Genomic DNA, 22630 nt, shown 5'->3' with positions numbered 1-22630 from the left:
CAAAGCTTTGTGCAGTGCCAAATTCAAGCATAATATGCGGCTGGTTGATTGATGTAATTGTTAAAAAATTTTATTCAAAAACACCTGGACGCCTCTTTCGTGTAAAATTATCAAATTTGTTAACGAAACCGTTCGCAAAACCGAATCTAGTACTTCAAGAAATGCACACATAAACGATAAATACAGAAAAGACAGTAGAACTGCGCAGAGTTTAAATGAGATATAAAATTGAATGATGTCGTAAATTAATTAAGAAGAAGCACATGGATTGTTAATACACCACCGCCGAAGTATGCGAACATCTGTGGAACTTCAGGTTTCTGTACGGGAGATCCATTTCCTTCACTGTGTTAATGGCTTTTCAAACAAAACGAAAACATTTTAGAACTAACCTAAGCTAAGATTTTCTTTTTCGTTTATTTAAAAAAAAAATGAAAATGTAATTTCGCTCGAAGAATTTCACGTAAATTTTCATTTTGTTTATTTTCTCTTTAATTATTCACTTAAATTAGTTAAAGCTGTGCGTACACACATCCGACAGTTTACATTTGCTCTTGTGAAACCGCCCAATGATACTTCGAAGGTGTGTAGGAATTTTCGAAGCCATTGAACATTTACCGTGAAAGAGAGAGAGAGAGAGAGATATCTTCGAAGATCACACAACCTTTCGATCAGTTAGTTTTACAGTTAATTTCGTACAGTTGGTACAGCGGAACAAAAAGCAATCTGACTAAATTGTAAATATTGTGACTATCATCTTAGTCTGAATTCACAATCATCCGTTTTGCCTACGTGCACATGACAGTTGGCATTTCTAACAATAGAACCTTTGCTTGAAAGTCGTCGAATTTCGAAAGACGACATTCCTTAGAAATCGTTTTCCTAACTGCGAAATGCCCGACATGACGGGAGCATATGAAAAACTAAATCCGAAATATTAGCAACATAGAATCCTATACACACTGTTGGTGTAATTGATTTGGGTAGCCCTTTTTGGTTTATCCTCTCAGTCAAAGTCAAAGGTATTAGGACAAGAAACATGTTTTCGTGGACTTCTGCTGTTACTTCTTGTGTATAAAGTATAGTGTTTGGTTCAGAATCTTTTACTTCATCCGTTTAAACATGTAATTCTCAATATAAGAGCTAGACCAAGTAAACCGGAGATCATCTCTCATATCACTGTCGTGGCTGTCGATAACAAATTATTGCTTTTTTCTTTCTTGAAGTCTTTGTTTAAAGTGTTTCACTTTACCCGAATAGCGTGTCTGCACTCTAACGCTCCAAGTCATTGATGTTACATTAAACACGAACATGAACCACCTTTGTGTGCAAGATGATCATGCAAACCGTACTTTACAATCACAGAAAACTGGTAGTGTGTTTCTTTGAACTTCTGTTTAAAATCTTCTGACTGCTCGTAAATATTTCATGCCGTTTATAAAGACGTTTCATATATTGATCGAGAGACCGTGGCTGTGTTTGTTTTTGTGTGTGAAAATTTTATTTTATTTTTTTCCGAATAAATAAACATTCAAACATCAATGAACCGTATTCGAGTGTACGGTGCTGCGATTTGGTTGTTTTGCGCGGATATTTTGCTTTATTGTTCGCTATTGTAATGTGATCTTATGTCTGTGTGTGGGTGGCGAATAGTTTTATTTTTAATTATTTATTGACAGCGTGTTTCCTATTCGAGAGCACGCATGTTATCAAACGAATTGTAGATAGCTTATCAATTGTTCGATAACAGAAAAGCAAGCACAAAAAAAATCGTTAAAATTGGCCAAGTATATCCACCACCCATATATGCCATTCATAGCACGGATTAAAATTAATAAAATGTTCCGTCTATTTACAGGTCTAACCAGACGTTCACCGTCGTAAACTATCGATTGTCGATTCAACAAAATTGCGTGGATGCTTGTCTGCTTTGACGGGCTGTGCTTCGCATCTAAGCGACCAGCCACAGACGAAGAAACACAAACGGTTGTACATCAGAGCGACGGCGTAAATCAATTGACGGCGCCGTCTACTCATAACCATTTCAAACCCCTCACCGAATCGGACGCATCAGTCGTGTTTGGCGATTCAAAAAGTACAGATCAACAACACACTGCGGTTACCGACAAAATGCAGGAGTTAAACAACAGCATGGACATCGGTTCGGAAACGTTAGCCGATTCATTTCTGGCCTACTCTCGATCCAATAACAATTCGACCGATCAACATGCGATACCGAATGCGAATACGGTGGTTAACGATCGATTGAATAATTTGTGTTTGGGTGAAGATCAAAGTGTTAATTTAAATCCGAAAGAGAAAGAGTTACTCGAAGTGATTCAGTTGAAAAATGTTCGTATTACGGAACTGGAAAACATTCTTCGGCAAAAGGAAGTTGAAGTGGCCGAACTGAAAAGTCATTTGGATAAGTTTCAAAGTGTGTTCCCGTTTAGCCGCGGTCGTAAGACGGGCGCAAATCATGGTGTTCAACGGCAAAGGGCTCAGGGCATTTCGGCCGAGCCACAAAGTGAAATATCGATGGTAGAATTGCTGCATGTGACGTTCCCGAAATACGATAAGGAGGAGAAGTGAGTAGACCAAATTTGTAAATATTTTCTTTGCCATTTGTTTCTGTGTCTCCCCATCTCCATCACTATCTTTAATATGACGACTGAAAAAACAATTCGATCTACATATCAACAGTGATGAACACTCATCACAACACACCACACATCCAATGACTTATTAAAGTTACTGGAAATCAATCGAAATGACCTTATTTGCATTGGAACGTTGTGTAGATGCATACAAAGGTGAACAAACCACTCAACAGCTAAACGCGTAAATTTCACTCTATATTTGCAATTGCTGATTTATATAGAACCAATTAAAACTTGATAGTTGTGATCCTCTGTGTGCAGTGGAAGGTGCGGGAAATGAGGAAAAGTAGGAAAATATGCAGTTCAAAGACGCGACCGCAGTGGTGACCAGAATAACGTTTACAACTTGAGAAGCTTTCATGGAAAAAAATGGTGACTCCTGGTGCAACAGCTACTGATCCGTGAAACTGTTTTTCGAGACTTTTAGACTTGCTGATTAAACTTGTCAGTACATTTTATTTGATGTAGCGTACATTTATACATCATGTTTTAGCATTTACCCCCAGAGATAAACGTAATAAACTAAAGAAAAGCAAGAAAATATGCAAAACACACTGTTTTGTACATTCTAAGGGTCCCAAACCACTGACCTGTGTTTCATATATTTTATTTTTTCGACCTTTCATTTGATGTATGGGTCATCAATTTCTAAGTTTCTCATAAAAAACACTGAAAACAGCAAAACTCGCTATCTTACCCTTGCGTGCTTTCTAGATCCATGAACCCGATTTTCGACATGACTTGTCTCGTCAATAACTTTTATTTGACGTATTGATCATCACTTTTGAGCAGAAAGTCGCGAAGATATACACTGTAAAGTCTGTAAAAAACAAGCAAAACAAAACTCTGTTCCTTGAATCTGACTCAAAACGTCTCTCGCTGTTTTGCAGCATAAGAAGTCAAATTTTGGCCAAGCATTTTTTTAACACTCTGAGATGGGCACTCAAACCTTACAACATAAAACCTCCAAATTTTTCACAGGATGAGTTTCAAAACAGTCTAGATTTGTCTTCATTTCCCGCTGTTTTCCGTCGGGAAAACATCATGAAACTGACACTGTTTTCCTGGAGAATATTTGCAGGTTTTATGTTGTTGTCCTGTGTTTTGGGTCAGTCTAAATCCTGGCCAAAATTTGACTTCTTATGCTTCAAAACCGCGAGAGAAGTTTGGAGTCAGATATTGTCGAAAATCTGGTTTAGTTGCTTCTGGAAATAAAGCACATTAAACATCGAGTTTTGCTGGTGTTTCTCGCGAATAGAAAAGAATTTTCTCGGATCAGTAGCTGTTGCAGCAGGAGTCAGCATTGCTGACTCAGCAAAGCAACAATTTTTTTCTTGAAAGCTTCTCACATAATATATCGAAATGTAATAATTATTGTTGTGAATAGTTGTTGATGTAAAAGTTATCCTGGTCACCACTCTGCTGGTGTTTCAACGTCTTTGACCTGCACATTTTCCTACTTTTCCTCATTTCCCGCACCTCCCTCAGCATTATTGTACATGTAATATGTATCATCAGTTCAATCATACCAATAACGACGCCACGTTACAAAAGTTCAGTTCAGAGACCAAATTGATTTAACATTTTGCTTTATTTTATTACAATTTGGTTTTTTACGAATAACAATTGAAAATCATGTACATGTACATATGCTGTTTCCATGCTACGACAGCATTCGATAGACACATTATATTGCTGTTTAAAAAAAAAGAACATACGAAAAATGTAAAACTGTAATGAGAACGCAATTCGGTAGGAAAAAAAGGCCAATTGTATTTTTAGATAATTTTAGAATTTTCACAAACCAAATTTTGTGTGCTGTTTTCGCTATTTTGAATGTTGAAAAAAAGCAATCACAAAAAAAAGAAGATTTTTTTCCGACTTTTACAAATAAACACATAAGTGGATTCATTTACATTCACGGTTGGTAAATAATGGCAGAACCGAAAAATCTTTAAATTTGAATCCCGCATAACAATTCATTGTTGCGTACACGAGCCCATAATTTAAAGTAATAGCAACGGCTATGAATTATCAATCAGCCGAGTTTGACACGAAAATAATGCGTCACCAGAGATCACGTTTTCACTTCTATCATAAATAAAATGTTCAGAACTTTTCACATAGTCTTACACCAACACGAAACTGTCACCTTCGTAACTGATTATTGAACCTCTTTGATGCAGGCCCTAATATTGACAATTATTTCCCTAAATTTCATCGCATTTCACTGAAAAATTCCCTAGCTTTGGCGAGTTTTTAGTGAAATTTAGTCAAATATTTCTGATTGATCTCCGTCCTACGGAAATTTTGGCTTTATAGTAAACGACCCGCTAAATGGAATTGGAAATTGCATTTCTCCTTTTCTCAGTCCAAGTTTTCACTGTCATGGAAAGTCCCATGAAAGTAGATCAGACTGTATGTGTTGACATATGTTCACACGCGTACTTGTATGTACATGTAATAAATGCAATTGTGTGGTATATGAAAAAATTTCGCTGGTTTTCAAACAATACCTGTTGGGAGGGTCAGGTCCCTTAAATGAGTTAATTTTTCATTAATTCCAGTCTTAGTTTTCTGAAACGTTTGTTTAAATTTCCGTTGTTTACACATTTTCTGTGACCTTTTTCTAAACACTCTGTGATACTTACAGACACACTCTTGTGTTTTTGAGCAACTTACTTTGGTAACTGTTTTTTGACAAGTGTAGTTATATATCCGAGCAGAAGGTGACTCTACACTCGTCGAAAAACAGCTGACTCCTGCTCAAAAGAATTCTGCTTTGTGAGTTTATAGTATGTTTTTATACACCTGTGACACGTTTAGGTTGTTGTGACTAATTACTATAATTTTTTGTCAATAATTATCTCTGCCTTCTGTAAATTCCATTCGAAACATACTCTGTGACTGATAAATGTGGACGATATCACAAGCAAGAATGTGATCTTGACAATAAACAATCCCAATTGAATGTGGACAAAAGTATTCATTTTTATCCAATGATCTAACTTATGTCGGAAGATTTATCGGTCAATGATACAATTAGTATCAATTTATCAATGTACTATCAACAATTACAAATGTTCAACATTTCTCTTGACATTTGATCAATCAAAATAACCACTCGTCTTGTACGACGTATCATCGACAAAAAAGAATTATCGGAGTGGAATTATCTGCGACACATTTCATTTGCTGAAAATGTTCGTACAAAAAAAAAAATAATAAAACACAACCGGTATATATGGGACGAATCAATCAGCCGCCAAGCGTTTGCAAATTTCCATTTCGATTCGAACATTTTACGTTTTTAACGAATGTCAAGTTTGTGTAGACTTATCGTTTGGTTTTGTTTAAATTTAACCATGTGAATGGATTTGACCGAGGTCTCGGTGTGTTTGGGACTAAACTCGGATTTGACTTTCGTTATTTGTAATAGGTTATGCCACGGTGCTTTAACTATCAAAGCTTATCACTACTGAGCACTAAAAAATTAATTCATTTCGGCTGAAGTGCAGAGTGCAGACACATTCAAATTAATGCGTTTCCGCCGAAAAAAGACGCTTTTAAATCAGTTTCCAACGCGATAAATCACAGAGTTTGTGATATAATCGTTAAACCTGTGACGGGGAAATCTTTTTTTTTACTTGCGGGAGGTGCCAAACGAAGGAGAAGTTCTTTTGTATAAGCAAATTTCCCTAGCGAATTTATGACAGTTTTAACAAGGCAGCCCATATCGCAGACGGGCAGACATGGATATGGGAGAGAGGTGGATAGTGAACTTTGACAGTTGTCACTTAACGAAAAACAATTGCTGTACACGCCCTTAGAATCTAGCAATGTAACGAAGAATTGTTTTTGTTTTCAACTCTTTTTCATAGATTGATTTCAGAAAACTTTTACTTCATTTGTTTTAAACATGCTTTTTGCTATATAAGATCACATTAGTCAAAGCTTGTTGTTTATTATTGCTGTTGTTGTCAATAACATATATGACAGCTGTCCGTAACAGGTTAATAGTCTAAGGTCTATAGTCTATTATTATGTGGCTCGTTAACGTTATTGGAATCTAAAGGTTTTCATAATTTACAAACTGAACAGACTAAATATCTTTTGCCAAATCATATCTTTAACTCACTTGGAGAGGACATCGTCAAAGCAGCTTCAATTTATTCCTCTAACGTTATTTTTGTGGTCTATCTCACTCGATATTACTTTTGCCAAATATTTTATTTTATTATCTTAAGCAGCTGTTACGATTTACTAGAATTAATATTCTCTGTGCTGCAGCTAAATCGAGTTACGACTCAATATCGTACATGGCCAAGTAATTTTTTTTAACTCATTTTATCGAGGCGGATACTTTATTTAGCATAACCTCACAATTAATCATTTTCACGAAACAAATTAAAATAAAACAACACACGTGACTACCTTCGCATTACAAACCATGAACAGATTCTAGATTAAGTACGAAAAAAATCGATTTCAATTTTGTACTTTTTTCTTTGAGTTCGAAAGTTATTCATCGAATCCAATTCAAACCAAACATAAATTACACCAAAAACAGAAATGAAACCGTGTGGTATTGCGTCCTGTAATGTGTTAATTGCTGATACGGAAACAGACAAGTCGTAATTTATTTTCTGTTTATTCGTTCTTTTTATATCGAAATGAATATCACTTGGTTGGGCGGCTGTTTAAGGTAAATATGAGCCGGAGGGCTTGTTCATAAAAATGACGTCAGTAGTCAGTAATGTGAATCGATTGAGATTTCACATACTCAGTACGAATTTTTCGTATTCAAGAATGAGAGACAGGCAGACAGGCAATGCTGGATTTTGAAAGATTGTAAGGGTTAGGTTATTATTAAGTCAGCATTGCAATGTCTCGAAAGAAAATTTCTTCTTTTTGCAAAGCTTAAGAGACCCTTCGGAGGTTTTCTGGGAGTCATCCAACCAACTTCTGATCTAATACAAAATGCCAATTTAAAATGACCATTGAGCATTAATTTAGATCATTTTGAATAACTGTCTATCGAAATCGGAGAAAACTGATGACTTGAAGTCAAAACCACTTTTTAAAAAATCCTTGAAGCTGTGTATGAGGTGATCAAAAATCTAAAACATGCACTTTTCAGATTGAAATTTCTCCAGTTACACAAAACATACAGGGTTGACTTGTACTTTCGCAAATAGGATCCTATGGGGGGTCCGAAAGCATCTAGGATGCAATAATGATGACATTTGAACAGTTCAATTGCTTATATTTAATCGTAGATGCTTTCAAACCCCCATAGGACTCTATTTTCCCTGAAAGAACATGAAATTAACTTTCTAATGAGACCCTACACGACGTCGTACGTTTCTGTAAGAAAAGTATCTACAAGTTTTGGTTTTTGATCACCTCCCATTAGCCACACAAGCTTCGAAGATTTTTTTTGAAAGTGATTTTGACTCTCAGTGACCAATACCTTTCAGTACACATATAAAAATTCCACTGGAAATTGCGTCCGATTTCGGCAGACTGTTATAGCTCTAACGACTTCTCAATAGCTGTATAAATAATGTGATATATATTGGCTCAATATGCAGCCCCGGCTGTATAACATATTTGTCACTGTACAACATTTAAACGTTAATTACAATTGAAATGATCATTACAACCGTTGTCGAATCGAATCAAAAGGTGTTGAGTATCAACATTATACGAACCCGTCGGAAAAACCCGCAGTCTCAATCGCTTAATAATGTAGGTAACACACCGGTTGTTATTACAATCAATAATAAATTCATAATTCTGTAATTTACAACATTTTACAGACAGCAGCGACAGCATGATACCGCACTACTCAAAATATAATAATTTAAATGTAATGAAAAGCCAGCAAATTAGATGAATAATTATTTCAATGTTTTTAAGCGTTCGAACATTCAAAACACTTTCAGCTATTTCATTTTTACAAATTAATGTGTGAGAATGATAAATTTTATTGTTTTGTTTGCCATTGATATGTTACAGCCGATGCATATACTATTCCCTTGACTGAAAGTCATGGGTCTTACGGATGATACGATACACACTCTAAAATGTTTGTCACACTTTGTTCGATCCTTGATAACATGATAAGTTGAGTAATCCTCAACGGATTTCCAAAAAGTTTTACATGCTTTGGCTCGAAAGTGGCCTATTTGGTTTAGGTTTCAAAAGCATGTTATAGTATTTTAAACGATAAAACGATTAAAAGTAGAGTTTTCGTGCGAATTTTGTTGATCGGAGGCGTAGCCGAGGTCAATAAAGACACGAAAAGGCTACTTTCCATTTGTATGTAGTGGATTTTACATGCTAATGGCGTCGAACGTAGTGCTTGAAACATGAAAAGTACGGCTTTCGACGCATGTAGCATGTGAAATCCATTACGTAACGCGGGAAAAGTCTCATTTTCGTGTGTTTATTGACATCGATCTCGGTTTCGCCTCGGATCAACAAAATTCTACTTTTCATCTTTATATCCCTTGTTATGTAAGTAACTAGTTTTTATTCAGCTAGGAATTAAATTCATGAGATTGCGTTCGAAGACTGGTTATAACGGACGGGTGGGTGATCTTAGATATATTTCCAAACGAATTTTTTGCCTGATATCTTGGTGTCGATGATCGAAGAAAATCAGTTTCAACGAGAGCGAAACGAGGACCGTAATTTACACGAGTTGCATACTTTATTCATGAGCAAATGGGGCAAGAACTCTAATATAGAAAATTTCAACGAGTGTGACGAGTGTCAACGAGTTCAATTTTTATTCAAGAGGTAGGCAAGAAATACTTCGTCTTTCCAGGGTATTTTTGCAGACAATAAGACTTAACCTGGCTTGTTTGACAATGTTGGAATAAGTTAACTTTGGACTTAAATGAAAATAATGAACAATTCATGACAAAGCAAGACAAAGAGGCGCTTGGAGCAAGGCCATTTTATGATATTTTTGTTACAATTACAAAAATCTATTGAGAAAATCTGTCAGTCAGTAAAGGGACCTGACCTACCCAAAAGGTGGGGCCTATTATACGAACGTAATAATAAAGTTGCAAATTTTATAGGACCACTTTATTAATCGTGGATTGGATCGCTGCCTTTTCCATTATATGCAAACCAAATATATGTATTCTGCCATTCGAAATTATATTTCCACTTTTGTTGAGCACAAAAAGTGTAATTTTTAAGTAAATATGTTTTCGTTGGCAATTGGTAAAGCATTTTATAGATTTACTTTAACGATAATTTATGGATAAATGGGAGGTTCTTGCGTCCAACTTAATAAAATAATATTTTTTCTCTCCTCGCCGGATCTCCTTGATATTGATATTAAATGGGAGGTTCGGAGGATTTGTTTCTGATTGCAAAGGTGTTACTTTAATTATGAACCGAAAAAAGTACGCAAAAGAGATGTGGAATTGTTTGATATATTTATTATCATTGATCGTCGTTCGTATACAATACATTCATTATACACATCATGTGCACATTACAGAGTGCATTCGGTATAATGGTAGATGCAGTCATCATAATGACGCAGCATTAAGTCGGCCTGCATTTTATTCGGTCGTCATTTGATTAAGATTTACGCATTCGTTGCTAGAATATTAAATTATAAATTATGCAAAATGGAACACGTACTGTAATGTACACTATTTGTTCATGCTTTAAAATTTAATTACAAACAATATAATAGCCGGTTTATGCGTGTACACTCTGCGATTATATACAATGTGATTAATTCCATTTTTTTAAACAATAAAGTACTCTGTGTGTAAGTCAGGTATTTAGTGTACTCAATTTTATTCATTTTATTTATTTGTAATTATATGCAAATGATGTGCGATTAGCATTTTTTATAGAATTGTGACCCATATTTTGTTGTAGCGTGTACCTTTTACATGTTGCCTACGTACTAAGCTCCGCCTAATGGGTGGGTCAGATCCCTTGACTGATGAAGGCATCAAAAGACATTCTTTTTGGTGATGGAATATTGAGGGATTCTTTGGAAAAACGACCTGCCGAAATCGGACGCATTTTAAAGTGGACTTTTTGATATGTGCCTAGATAGGTATTGGTCCCTAGAGGTCAAAAATATTTTTTTTTAAATTATTCGATTTTTGTATGGCGAGAGGTGATCAAAAAAACATGCACTTTTCATCTGGAAATTTCTCCGGCTACATGACAGCTACATAGGCGTGTGGGGTGTCATTGGAAAGGTAATTGAATGAACTTTCGGAACAAATAGTCGATCATGGGGGGTAGAACGCAACCCTGACGAGTTACGAGCAGTTGAAAGTATGTGAAAAAGTTTGATTATTTAGGCGAACTTGTGACGGTTCCTGTGCATCCGAAAAGCAACAAAAACATCAAAAAACTGTTTCCTTTATTGGTACTGGTCTTAGCTTACCAATTAGGGGAAAGGGTTTTTTGATGTTTTTGTTGCTTTTCGGATGCACAGGAACCGTCACAAGTTCGCCTAAATAATCAAACTTTTACCCATAATTTCAGTTGCTCGTAACTCGTCAGGGTTGCGTTTTACCCCTATGATCGACTATTTGCCCCGAAAGTACATTCAATAACCTTTCCAATGACGCCCCATACGCCCGTGAAGCTGTCATGTAGCCGGAGAAATTTCCAGATGAAAAATCGAAGAATTTTCAAAAATATTTTTTTAACCTCTAGGGAGGGACCAATACCTATCTAGGCACATATCAAAAAGTCCGCTTTAAAATGCGTCCGATGTCGGCAGGCCGTTTTTCAAAAGAATCCCTCATTTCTACACTGTGAATATCGTCTCGATCGTCTCAGAGATGATATTATTGATCGAAAAGGCGATGATTATCACCCAGAACACGATAAATTTGCCTAGCAATAGAAAATGTTACCATTACAGGAAGTGGAAGAACATCCAGAAATAGTCGACATTTGAAACTCTCTCATACTGATGTGGAATTCTCAAGTTATCGTGCCGTCAAAAAATCAAACAAAAATTATTTCTGGAGGAACTCCCAGGTCATTAGGACGATATTTCCCATATAGGAACCAAAGTTTCAAATGAAAGTGTCCAAAATCGGTTCAGATTTACTCGAGTCATCTTGATATCAAAAACTCTTCTAGGAATAACTCCTAGATAATTAGTCCCAAATTGTCCATTTACATACGAACATGACCTCCTCTTCGATTGAAACTAAATTTTCAAAAATCGGTTAAGAATATTGTGCTATCAAGCTTTACACAGGTCCGAAGTACAGACTCCGTACTGTGGGAGTTCTGCCGATGCCCGAAGGACTTTTTGATTTTTCAATGAATGTAATGAACAGCTTTTTACATATTTTGTCCATACAACAGTCAATGCGCTTTCTCGAGCTAGTTCGGCCCTGGCGTTACAAACATTCCACTATTTTTTACCAACATGTCATAAAATCGATAATTCTGACCAACAGCACGTATTTTTTGATGTAAGACCCTTGACTTAACAGTCAAGGGAATAAAAAACAAACAAACAATTTCGCGTTCATGTAAATGTTTAACACATTAGATTACTAATGTGTGAACATTTCTGTTTGCCATTCAATCGCAATCGAACGTGTTTTGCCCTTTTGTTTTTAATTGTAGCCAGCACAACATTTTTCGGGAAAGCTTTTAACTTTGGCAATTTTACAGATATGATATTGATGAAACCGAATTTGTTTTTTAATTAAGCCGCGGATTAATTAACTGATTAACCGATTGAATTGCACTGCTGATTGGTTTGTAACTAATCTATCGGAAAAGTAACAATGTAAAATTCATTTTTACAGTTAATGGAATATACGACCGATTTTGTAGACAAGATGTTAGGTGTCCCTTGGTTCCGTAAATGGCGATGACATAAGTTTTGTTTACGCAATTCCATCACAAATTCTCGTTTTCATGTATCACTTCAATGGTATATTGTTGTACTGTTTATCACTAGTTGCAAAAAGAATTTCCATACAACTTTTGTCACTATAGTGATAGGAAGTACACTAACACACCAATTAAATGTCGCATTAAATAGTTATCTACACAAAAATTTGTTTTTGTCACTATATGTGATGTTATCAAACGAGCGAAGCTTGAAAAGATATGAGAAAGAGAAAGCAAATAACAATTTCTGTTCTGGTTGAATCATCAAAGTAGATAAATCCATGCTCATATATAATGCGAAAGAAGTAGATTAAAAGAGCGTCTTCATCTAGCTCGTATATCATAAATCTATTACTTCTTCTGCTGGTCAAAGAATTTCCTAGTGTTTACTAAAAATCTATTACTTCATTGGTTCGAACGTATGTTTCATATAAAAGAACGAAAGCCAGACGACAACAGATGATTGGGTGTTCCTTTTTTCTCTTACTAATTTCAATCAAAACTAACAGTAAAGTGCTGAAAGGAACGAAATGGACAATTCTTTCTCAAAATAGATTTTATCATTTCTGACCTTATTGAATGTCTTTGATGTAATTAAAAAGTATTTTCATAAACATAAAATAACCTCAATTTGTGCAAGGACACAAAACATTTATTTTAGAATAACTTACCGTTTCCAATGGTAAACTGTTAACTGTTGCATGCATATGGTGTGGAAAATGAGTGGGTGCAAATATCATGACACGCGAAACAGATGCTCCACAGAAAATGTTGTTTTTTTTTCTTCTTCGTGTATTTACAATGAAGTTGTTCGTAAATATTGATTTATCGAATACTCTCCAGATCATCGGTAGCTGCCTTAATTACCCATTAAATCCGACTATAAAATATTATTTTGTCGGCACGTGTGGATCGTGTCCGGTGTGGATGTAATAAAATTTAGATACTCGACATTTTTAATCTGTTTTATCTCCCAAATAAAATTTATTAGTCAAAACAATTCATATTCCTAACACAAACACATTGACATACACATTCTGCTCAGAACAGAATGTTCAATAGTTTTTGTTTGGTTAAAGTGATTGCGATTGTACGTGGTGATACAGAATAGAGCTTAAGATCTGTTAGTAAACTGATTGCAGATTAGACTTGTGTGTATAAGTGGTTCTTTGACCTAGCACATTCAGTCTCACGTAACGAGGAGAACGCAGTCGGTGAACCAAATTGCACATTTTAATTGGTTTATGCAGTGACAATAATTTATTGTCTTTGATTTCGATATAGAATTAAATATATATCGACTAGTACAGCCACCTCTGCACGACTCAGGTCACAATCGATTTTCGCATTAAATCCACGTTCGATAAAAACAATTTTTTTTTTCTTCAACATTTCATTCGACCATTTCCACGAGCGACAAGACAACCAACAATTTTTACCTTAATACAATTTGAAATACACATGATCTTGGCTGCATAATATGCAGTGCATATGTGTCTCGATATTATGTTCGTATAATATTTCTGCGCGATTAAATAAATTCATTTTCATTTCTATGCGGTTGGAATACAAATCGTAAGTGGAAAAAAAAAGTAAAACAAACGGACAAAATGGTAAAACTATACAAGCAGCATACATTATCTTTAGTTGGAATGTCTTTTTTTTCTCTCTGTCTCTCTTGCCTGGTTAGTTCTCAAGAAATGCATCTGAAAATTTTAATTTATAATTGATATTTTGCAACAAGACATATTAGACAGCCGGTCTATATGATATACCCAGTGGTGTGGATATACATACACTGGTTGCATTTTCGATCTATATATTTATTGGCAAAGTAAAGTCATTATTTTCGCAAAAAATAAATCAATCAATCAATGTATCTTAAACACCTCTCGATTAAATCCAATATTTATCAATAATTTTAATTTAATTAAAATAACAAATTAACCGAACCGGCTCGGCTTATCCGTTTTGGTATAATTTAAGATAATTGGGTTTGGGTGTGATTGAGCGTCGTGTGCGTGTTCTTTTAAGAAAATTGCCTTAATTTAATTAGTGAATTTTGAATGTTTTTTGGTTCAAATTTAGTTGACTAATTTTTATGCAAAATATTTGGTTTGGCCATTTGCAGTTTTTAGTTTTTTATTACTATTAGTAACACACGTGTGGCTACGCTAGCGGGACTTTTGCTAGAGATGCACACATCACTGCTATTCAATATTTCCTTTTTTACTGAAATTAGCGGAGATGTGACATTTCTACACTGTCAATATCGTCAGGAAACGATATTATCGCCCTGTGGACGATAATTATCGTTTTTTGAAGGATCATCTGAAGGCCCAGAACGATTATAGTTCTGTTGGACGATAGTATCGCCTAGTACGGTATTATCGTACAGAAAATGATGATATTATCGTTGAAAGAACGATATCGTCCAAAAACGATATAATCGCGTTTTGATCTTCCCGGGTGAAAATATTATCAATTTTTGAACGTTATAATTGTTTAGAAAACGATACTATCGATCCTGTCTCACCACCCTAACGCTAGAGTCGGTAGAGTGTTCGAAACAAAGAAATCGAACAAATAGGACGATTCGTCAAAAATAGTGGCTGTCATTTATTCTCCAAGGGCTAATTTTCACTAATTTTACAGAAGAATCGCTTTTTGTGGCACATTGGGATAAAGTGCGGGAAGGCTATACAATTTGTACGATTCGTACCTATCTATCAGACAATTCACTGATTTTCTAATTCTATACGAGCTCACATCGCAACCAATGTTCTCGATCCATATTCAATCAAACAAGAGTCGTTAATCTTACCTTTTTTCGGTATTTTCGGAAGATTCTAAATGTCTTTTTAGAATATGGACCATTCCGATCCGCAACCATTTGTACTGAATGGATTAAGTTCCTTGAAATCGAACTAATGCGTCATGACCAACTGGTCCATTTATGCCACATATCTTATGTCTTCAAAATATTCATCTTAGCGCATCCACAAAGTGATTCAAATTGGGTTAAATCTGACAAATTTCTGTATGTCTGTCGTCCTACACAAATAAAACGTCTGAAGATTTCTCATTTCATATGTAAAAAATCCTTGTCTCAGACGACGTTTGAATCAAACAAAAGGTTGTGGAGATGTACTTCTTCTTCTTCTTTTTCAGCCTGTTTCTATCCACTGCTGGATGTAGGCCTCTCCAACTTCTTTCCATTTCGTACGATCCATTGCCATTTGCTGCCAGTTTGTACCTGCAATATTCTTAATTCCGTTTGTCCATCTCTCTGGTGGTCTACCTATAGCTCGTCTTTTATATGTCGCCAGTTCATGATCTTTTTGGAGATGTACGAAGAAATTTAATTGTAAATTTCAAGAATGAAGCCTAATAATTATGCTCAGTGTGTTGTACAGTACCCATATTACATTGGTATGATGATTGATGGTGTATTTGTTTTTCTCAAAGCCGTAATAACATAAGGTTCAGTTAAAGCAATAAAATGTCTTATGTGACATCGCTAAGCTGCCACTTTTTCCTGTGTATACAGACTCTGTATTACAGAGAGACTCTAATCAGAATTAGTATTCTGCTGTCGTCGCGGATTACTTTATTGATTTTGATCGTTTCCCAGCTAGATTTCGATCTCATGAGTTTTTCTCCATCCAGCTGGATCACAATAATTGCAAAACTTTTTCCGATCGCCATGAAAATGGCATAAAGAAACCTTTTTCGTATATTTAATTTAATAAATTATTTTAATTTCATTCTGTGCACGTATCACATATCCCATTCCTACATACATATTCCACCTCCCATTAACATTAAGTTCAGTGCTTTAATGGTACAACAACTGAATGATCTGAGATACATTGACGGATTTATGTGGATTCTAACATTATGTTTATTTACTCGGATGTATAATTTATGGCTTAAAAGTATACACACGTGATTTTGCGATGAGGCGTACAATACATCTATCTAATCTACACATGCGATGTATACGCAATGCTAGTTTTTATTTTGGCTAAATACTCACTGCTACACTTCTAGCAAAAAGAGAAAATTTCGCTGACTTTTGTAGGAACATCGAAACATGTCTCAGTGTGAATTTACATTTGCTGTATTATGCATAGCATTAGCTAAACGAAGCATAGTAAACTTGACGAAGATCCAATGCCTTTTTATGCTTAATGTTCAGATTTAACACCGAGTCGAACTTTCCTTCGTGGTTGGTATAAATGGTATATAACACTCCAACGCAACTAAATAGCAGGGGTCAAGTGCCACGATCGTAATTACGATGATGCGAAAAAAAAGTAAACTCTGAACACAACATAAAACATTTCGTGCAGAGACAGCATATACATTACACGGTTTAACAGTGTATAACAACGAAAACAGTTGTTCTTCTGACATAGTTCAACATGTTTGAAATATTTAGCTCAGTTTCGCGCAAGACGCAGCATCGTACAGAGCTCTTTTTATCCAATTTTATAATTTCGTTTGCCGATTTCAAAGTCGAACGTAATGAATATGGGGAGCCACTCATCATTCATATAATATATTAACGAAACGTGTATCAGATTTTCGCGTTTAAATTCGTTTCGCAGTGGTTATAATAAAGGTTACCTATAATTGTTACATGGAATCGAGAAAGACTTTTGACTGTCATAACGTGCCATTTCGGACCTTCGTGTTGTGCTTTTTTTAATTTTTTTTTTCTCTTTAAAGAAGATTTATGTCGGTTCAGTTCGACCGACACAAAATATTTTTGACTATTTTCACAAAGCGACGACGACGACATTTTAATTAATTTTTATTTTCAAAATTTTTTTCTTTCCTTTCGTCTCAATTTTTACCACCTGTATTTGACTTGGCTGTATCTCATTATTATATATCGTTTGCTCTAAATCGTGCAAAGAGAGTTATTATTAGTTTTTGGTGTACATTAAAATACGACCAATTGTTTTAACAGAGAAAATGGTTTTATGGTCGAATTTCCGTCACAGTTTGTGTTGTTGTGATGGATCGGTGAAATAAGAAATGATTCAACCAATTTAAAAAAAAATGCCAAAAAGAAAAAGAATGAAAATGAAAAAGTGATAAATCGTTGATTTACGGACACAATTAAAATTGAAATATTGTCAACCGAATATATATATTGTCTCCCGGTTCTCTTAATGTGAACACCATTTTTTTTATCTTCAAATATAAATTGAATTGCATGATCAATTATATTAAATATTTCCTTGGCACAACTCAACGGCAAAATTAATCTTAAATAATAAGCCAAACCTACCCACAAAATTCGGTTGTATGTACGGCATCAGTCAAAATATTTATACCACTGGATTCAATAACATTTTTATGTTAAAAATGTCACTTTTATTAAAAATTGAAATGCCGCAAGATTACTAGCTCCCATTTTTTGGGTGGGTCGGCTCCCTTGACTGACTGATTTTCTCAGTAAATTGTAATCATAACAGAAATATGATAAAGAGATCTTGGTCAAAGCAGCTCTTTGTCTTGCTGTTCGTGCCTTTTATTTTATTCAAAACAAATTTTCAGAAGAAATAAAATGAACCAACGCACTTCAAGCTTGAGTGGTACTCGAAATAGGGTAATGAAACCTGACAGCGTGTCACACAACTGTAAAACACTGTAAAAAACCATTTAAGACAAAATAGTACTCTATTTGGCAGATGTCGATAATGATCACTTTGAATGGAGTGCGTTTAGTGAACTTATCCCTAAATTTTCAAACGAGTGATGCTTAAGTCTTATTGTCTGTAAAAAGACGCTGGAAAGAGGGCGTATATTTTGCTTTCTTCTTGAATAAAAATTAAACTTTTGTGAATTACGGCACTCGCTTCGCTCTAACCGCAACTTTCTCACTTGTTTAAACTTTTCAAAAAATTCCTTTCGGAATTAAGCCTAGATTACTACTCCAGTATTTTCCATTACCGAACTTAACCAAAGGTATTATTTGGAAACATCTTTAAGATCGTGAGTTCCATTACAGCTCATCGTTGAACTTAACCTCACAAATTTCATTCCTACTCGAACAATTTCTTTTTGGAAATCCTAACCTCAGGTATATTCCCCGTCCAATACAAAAAGTTTAGTAAATTCCCATATGGATTACTCATGGTACATGCGTCGAAAACGTGTAAAATCCATTACATAACTTGGGATAAAAATCAATACTTATTGACCTTGGATACGCCATGGATCAACAAAATTCACACGAAAACTCTACTTTTCATCCCTTGTTATGTAATAGTATTTTACATTAAATAAAAAGAGGAAAATGAGAGTTTTCGTGTGAATTTTGTTGATCCGAGGCGTGGCCGAGGTCAATAAACATACTATCTTTTCATTTGTATCCCAAGTTATGCAACGGATTTTAGATGCTGAGGGTGTCGAAAGTAGAAGGCCGGTAGTGCACATTTTGTGACAAACATTTTCAGAGTGTTTATCATCCGTTAGACCCATGACTTTCAGTCAATGGAATTATTTCATTATTCCAACAAATTATTTTGAATTATGTCAGATCACTTGAGCATTAACGGTTTTGGTTATTTTATTTATTTATAAAATGCAAACAGAAACTCTCATTGAAAATGTTGTTGGTTTTGTTTTTGTTTTTCTCCTTATTTGACTTTTTCGACCACCGTTTCGTCTTCAAGTTTAAAAAAAATATGAAATTCATTTATAACAAGACCAGCTTTTCTTGCACGTAATACATAACTTTGTTGCTCTTTATCTCTGTTCTGCGTGATATGTTGCCGTTTTGAATTTACATTTTGCAATTTTTCTTAATTTTCATTACATTTTATTGTTGTACACAGACAGAGTGCATAAGACGGTGCATTTTTATTATAAATATAAATAATTGAGATGTTATCATTTATGTCGAAATATGCTGTCTTATTACAGCAAATTTAAGATCATTTAGGGATTAGCTGTCAAGCAACCAAAAAACGAAATTGTTGATAAATGATTTTAATATCCACTGCGGTATTTTATCTGCGATAGGATTTTTATTCATTATTTTGTTTCGCTTCCTTTGTAAACATTTTTAACAACAATGCTGTGGCTGTTATTAAAATGCATTATGCGAGAGGTATCGTCGTTTTCCTTGACGTAACTTATTAATCTTCTCTTATCTGCAAGTGTTTTTAAGACGAAGAAATATTCTAAATTGTAATCCTTCATAATGCTATCAATAGCATCAATACTGCTGATGGAATTTTACCATAATACAAGTCATTACGAAAAATCTTTTCAGTAGAGGCTTTTACCTTAGCTCAGTCGATTTTTTCTAGTGCTGAATGCACAAGAAATGAGTCTTCACTGAGGCTAGCGTTCACACGTTTCTGAGAGACACAGTTTTTCCAAACTCAGTGTCTTTGTGGTTGTAGATATTCATAAATTTTCAAAATGATTGAGGAATTTAGGATTCACTAAACAATTCAATGAAAAATTTGGTGAAATTTAAGGAAAATTTGATACCACCTCTGATTTTTCTTCATGTTCTTATTGAGGGACTCGAGTACTATAAGTAGCCACATTCAGCTCGCGGATCCATCCAGCCGTTTCGGAGAACCGGCACTCATGGCCGTGCGGGACCGACGAGTCAATTTGAATACAGATTGTTATCGCAATGGATATAGGGATTAATTCTAAGCTAATTCGTGTTAAAATAGCTTCCCTCGACAACCTGACCACGTAGCCACAGCTAAAGTCGAAATTTCGACATTTTTAAATTGTGATAAGTCCAAGATGAAGAAAGTTTGAAACTCTTTTAATAGTTATATTGGTAGAGGATTCCATGCTCTTTTAACCGCCGAGAATGGATTTTACAAAATTTGTCTGAATTGTACAGTATTTGAAAAATTTTATTTCCACCATCCTTGGCTAAACTTGGACTCATCTGTAATACACATGTTTGTCTGCAACAAAACAATCAGCCTGCAATCTAAGCTTTACAACGATACCTCACTTTTCATACCATAGTCTCACAACAACTATCTATTAAGGCATTTGGTTTGCAGCAAGGTCACTCTACGACAAAATTTTCAATTTACTTCTATCTTCAAGTGACCTTTCCTTTAGGATGAGTGAAATTGTTATACATTCTTCATAAATAAGTGGTTTAAGTTGTTCGAAGTGATTCTTAGTGAAATTTAGAGAAATTTAGTGAAATTCAGTGAAATTTGGTGTAATTTAAGAAACTTTAGTGAAATTTAGGAAAATTTTGAGAAATTGTGGTGTAATTTAGGGAATTTTAGTGAAATTTAGGGAAATAATTCAGAAATGTAGGCACAGCCTGCAAACAACAACTGTAGAAGTTTCTACGTTGTCTGATGGAGATGTGATAAATCTCCAAACCTTTCGTTAGAGGTACTACTCCTTCGAATACTCGATTTATTGATAGATTCGCGAAAGGAAGAGATTTTATTCGCTTTTCTAAGACTCCATAAAGATGTCTTTTCACTAGGAGAAATCCAAATGCCGACATGTTTGTGCCATACCAAGGATGAATTCAAACTTTGTATGCACTCAGAATAGCCAATAGCCCATTCATAGCTCGTCACAGGCTTTTTCTCCAACAACAATGTTTCAGCAGTCAATGTCTCACCGCGACCTATTTCTTTCTATTCGATCATTTTCCAACCAGATATACATCTGCGAACAACAAATCTCGAAAGTCACCAATAAATTGATTTAATTTGATTCGTATCATAAAAGCCAGCAATTGTGTGCGGTCATTTCTTCAATTCAATTAAGAGTTTAAATTGTTCGGCTACGGAAAAAAACATGCTAGCCAATTACGACTGGTGTGCTTTGTGTAAGCGAGTCTTAATCTATTTTTATTGTTGAAATCAATTTGAATTAAAATGTTTTGTGAATGTATGTCTCAGCTTTAACATCCTAAAAATAGACAGGCAAATAAATGAGACAGGTGTTTGACTATAAGCAACCAGTTTTCAATATAGTAGAAACATAGAGTAATTATAGGTATACTTGCGCTGTAATTTTAGTTATTTTGCTGCTATTTATGGTGATTACAAGAACATTATTAACTATTATTCAACTATCCACTGTCCACACTGACTGGTATTATATAGCGTTCAGTTCACATCAATGCTTTCACAAAAAAATGTTAAAATTTATGTCCAACCCAACGGTGCGGTCGTATAGTGACTTTTCAATATTGAAAAACAGTGTGAGGAAGCAATTGATGTCATGTACTACGATAACATGTTAAATGTTACCGACAATTTAACTCAATACCAACCTGTTGCTAGTTTATTTTCGTATATACGAGAATTGTTGCATGTCTATTTATTTACGTTCGGCGACAATGCTTTAGAATTCGATAAGCAACAATCGGATGATTCGGTCTAACTGATTCATTTTCAAATTTCGTTTGGAAAATTACTTAATTTGGACTAATAAAAACACGGCTTCGCGCGAACCCGTGCGATTTATCGGTTGACAACAGGGAAATTTGAAGAAATTTTGCAAAATTTGTGAAATGTAACGAAATTTTGCAAATTTAACGAAACCTTGAGAAACTCAATGTTTTGAGAAATTCGTGAAATTTAACGAAATCTCATTTCATAAATTTCGCAAATTTCCTAGCACTGGCATGCTGGCAGGGCCTATTATTTGTGAAATTTAACGAAATTTGTGAAATTTTACGAAGTTTGTAGAAATTTACCGAAGTTTGTGAAATTTTGCGGGATTTGAGAAATTCGTGAAATTTAACGAAATTTTACGAAAGTTTGAGAAGTTTGTGAAATTTAACGAAATTTAACGAAATCAGATTTCATAAATTTCACAAACATTAGGGCACAACTCAGATCGTAAATCTTAAAACAGTTTTGTAAACGTTTGTCGCAAAATGCGGTTAATTCACTTAGTCCTGTACCCAAACTTTCAACAGTAGATGATTCTGTAAGCCAGTCAGTTCCATAAAATCAACATAAATTGATCCTTAAACGAATTCTGTCATGACCTTAGTTTTTTGAGTTACT

The 22630-nt window shown here is 34.9% G+C and overlaps 1 protein-coding gene across 2 annotated transcripts in view; it reads left to right on the top strand.

The window, feature by feature from the left end:
- Positions 1–22630, top strand: part of LOC119082106 (cGMP-dependent protein kinase, isozyme 2 forms cD4/T1/T3A/T3B) — a 54650-nt gene that overhangs the window by 11281 nt on the left and 20739 nt on the right. For both annotated transcript variants that reach the window (XM_037191480.1, XM_037191481.1), the window contains exon 2: positions 1859–2588. In XM_037191480.1, the coding sequence (XP_037047375.1) occupies positions 1918–2588 (671 nt within the window). In that variant the 5' untranslated portion in view covers positions 1859–1917. The remainder of the gene's footprint in view (positions 1–1858; positions 2589–22630) is intronic.

The sequence above is a fragment of the Bradysia coprophila genome, unplaced genomic scaffold (genome assembly GCF_014529535.1).
Source record: "Bradysia coprophila strain Holo2 unplaced genomic scaffold, BU_Bcop_v1 contig_373, whole genome shotgun sequence".
NCBI classification, from domain to species: domain Eukaryota; kingdom Metazoa; phylum Arthropoda; class Insecta; order Diptera; family Sciaridae; genus Bradysia; species Bradysia coprophila.
The sequence above is the reverse complement of the archived record's forward strand: the minus strand, read 5'-3'. Positions and strand labels throughout refer to the sequence as shown.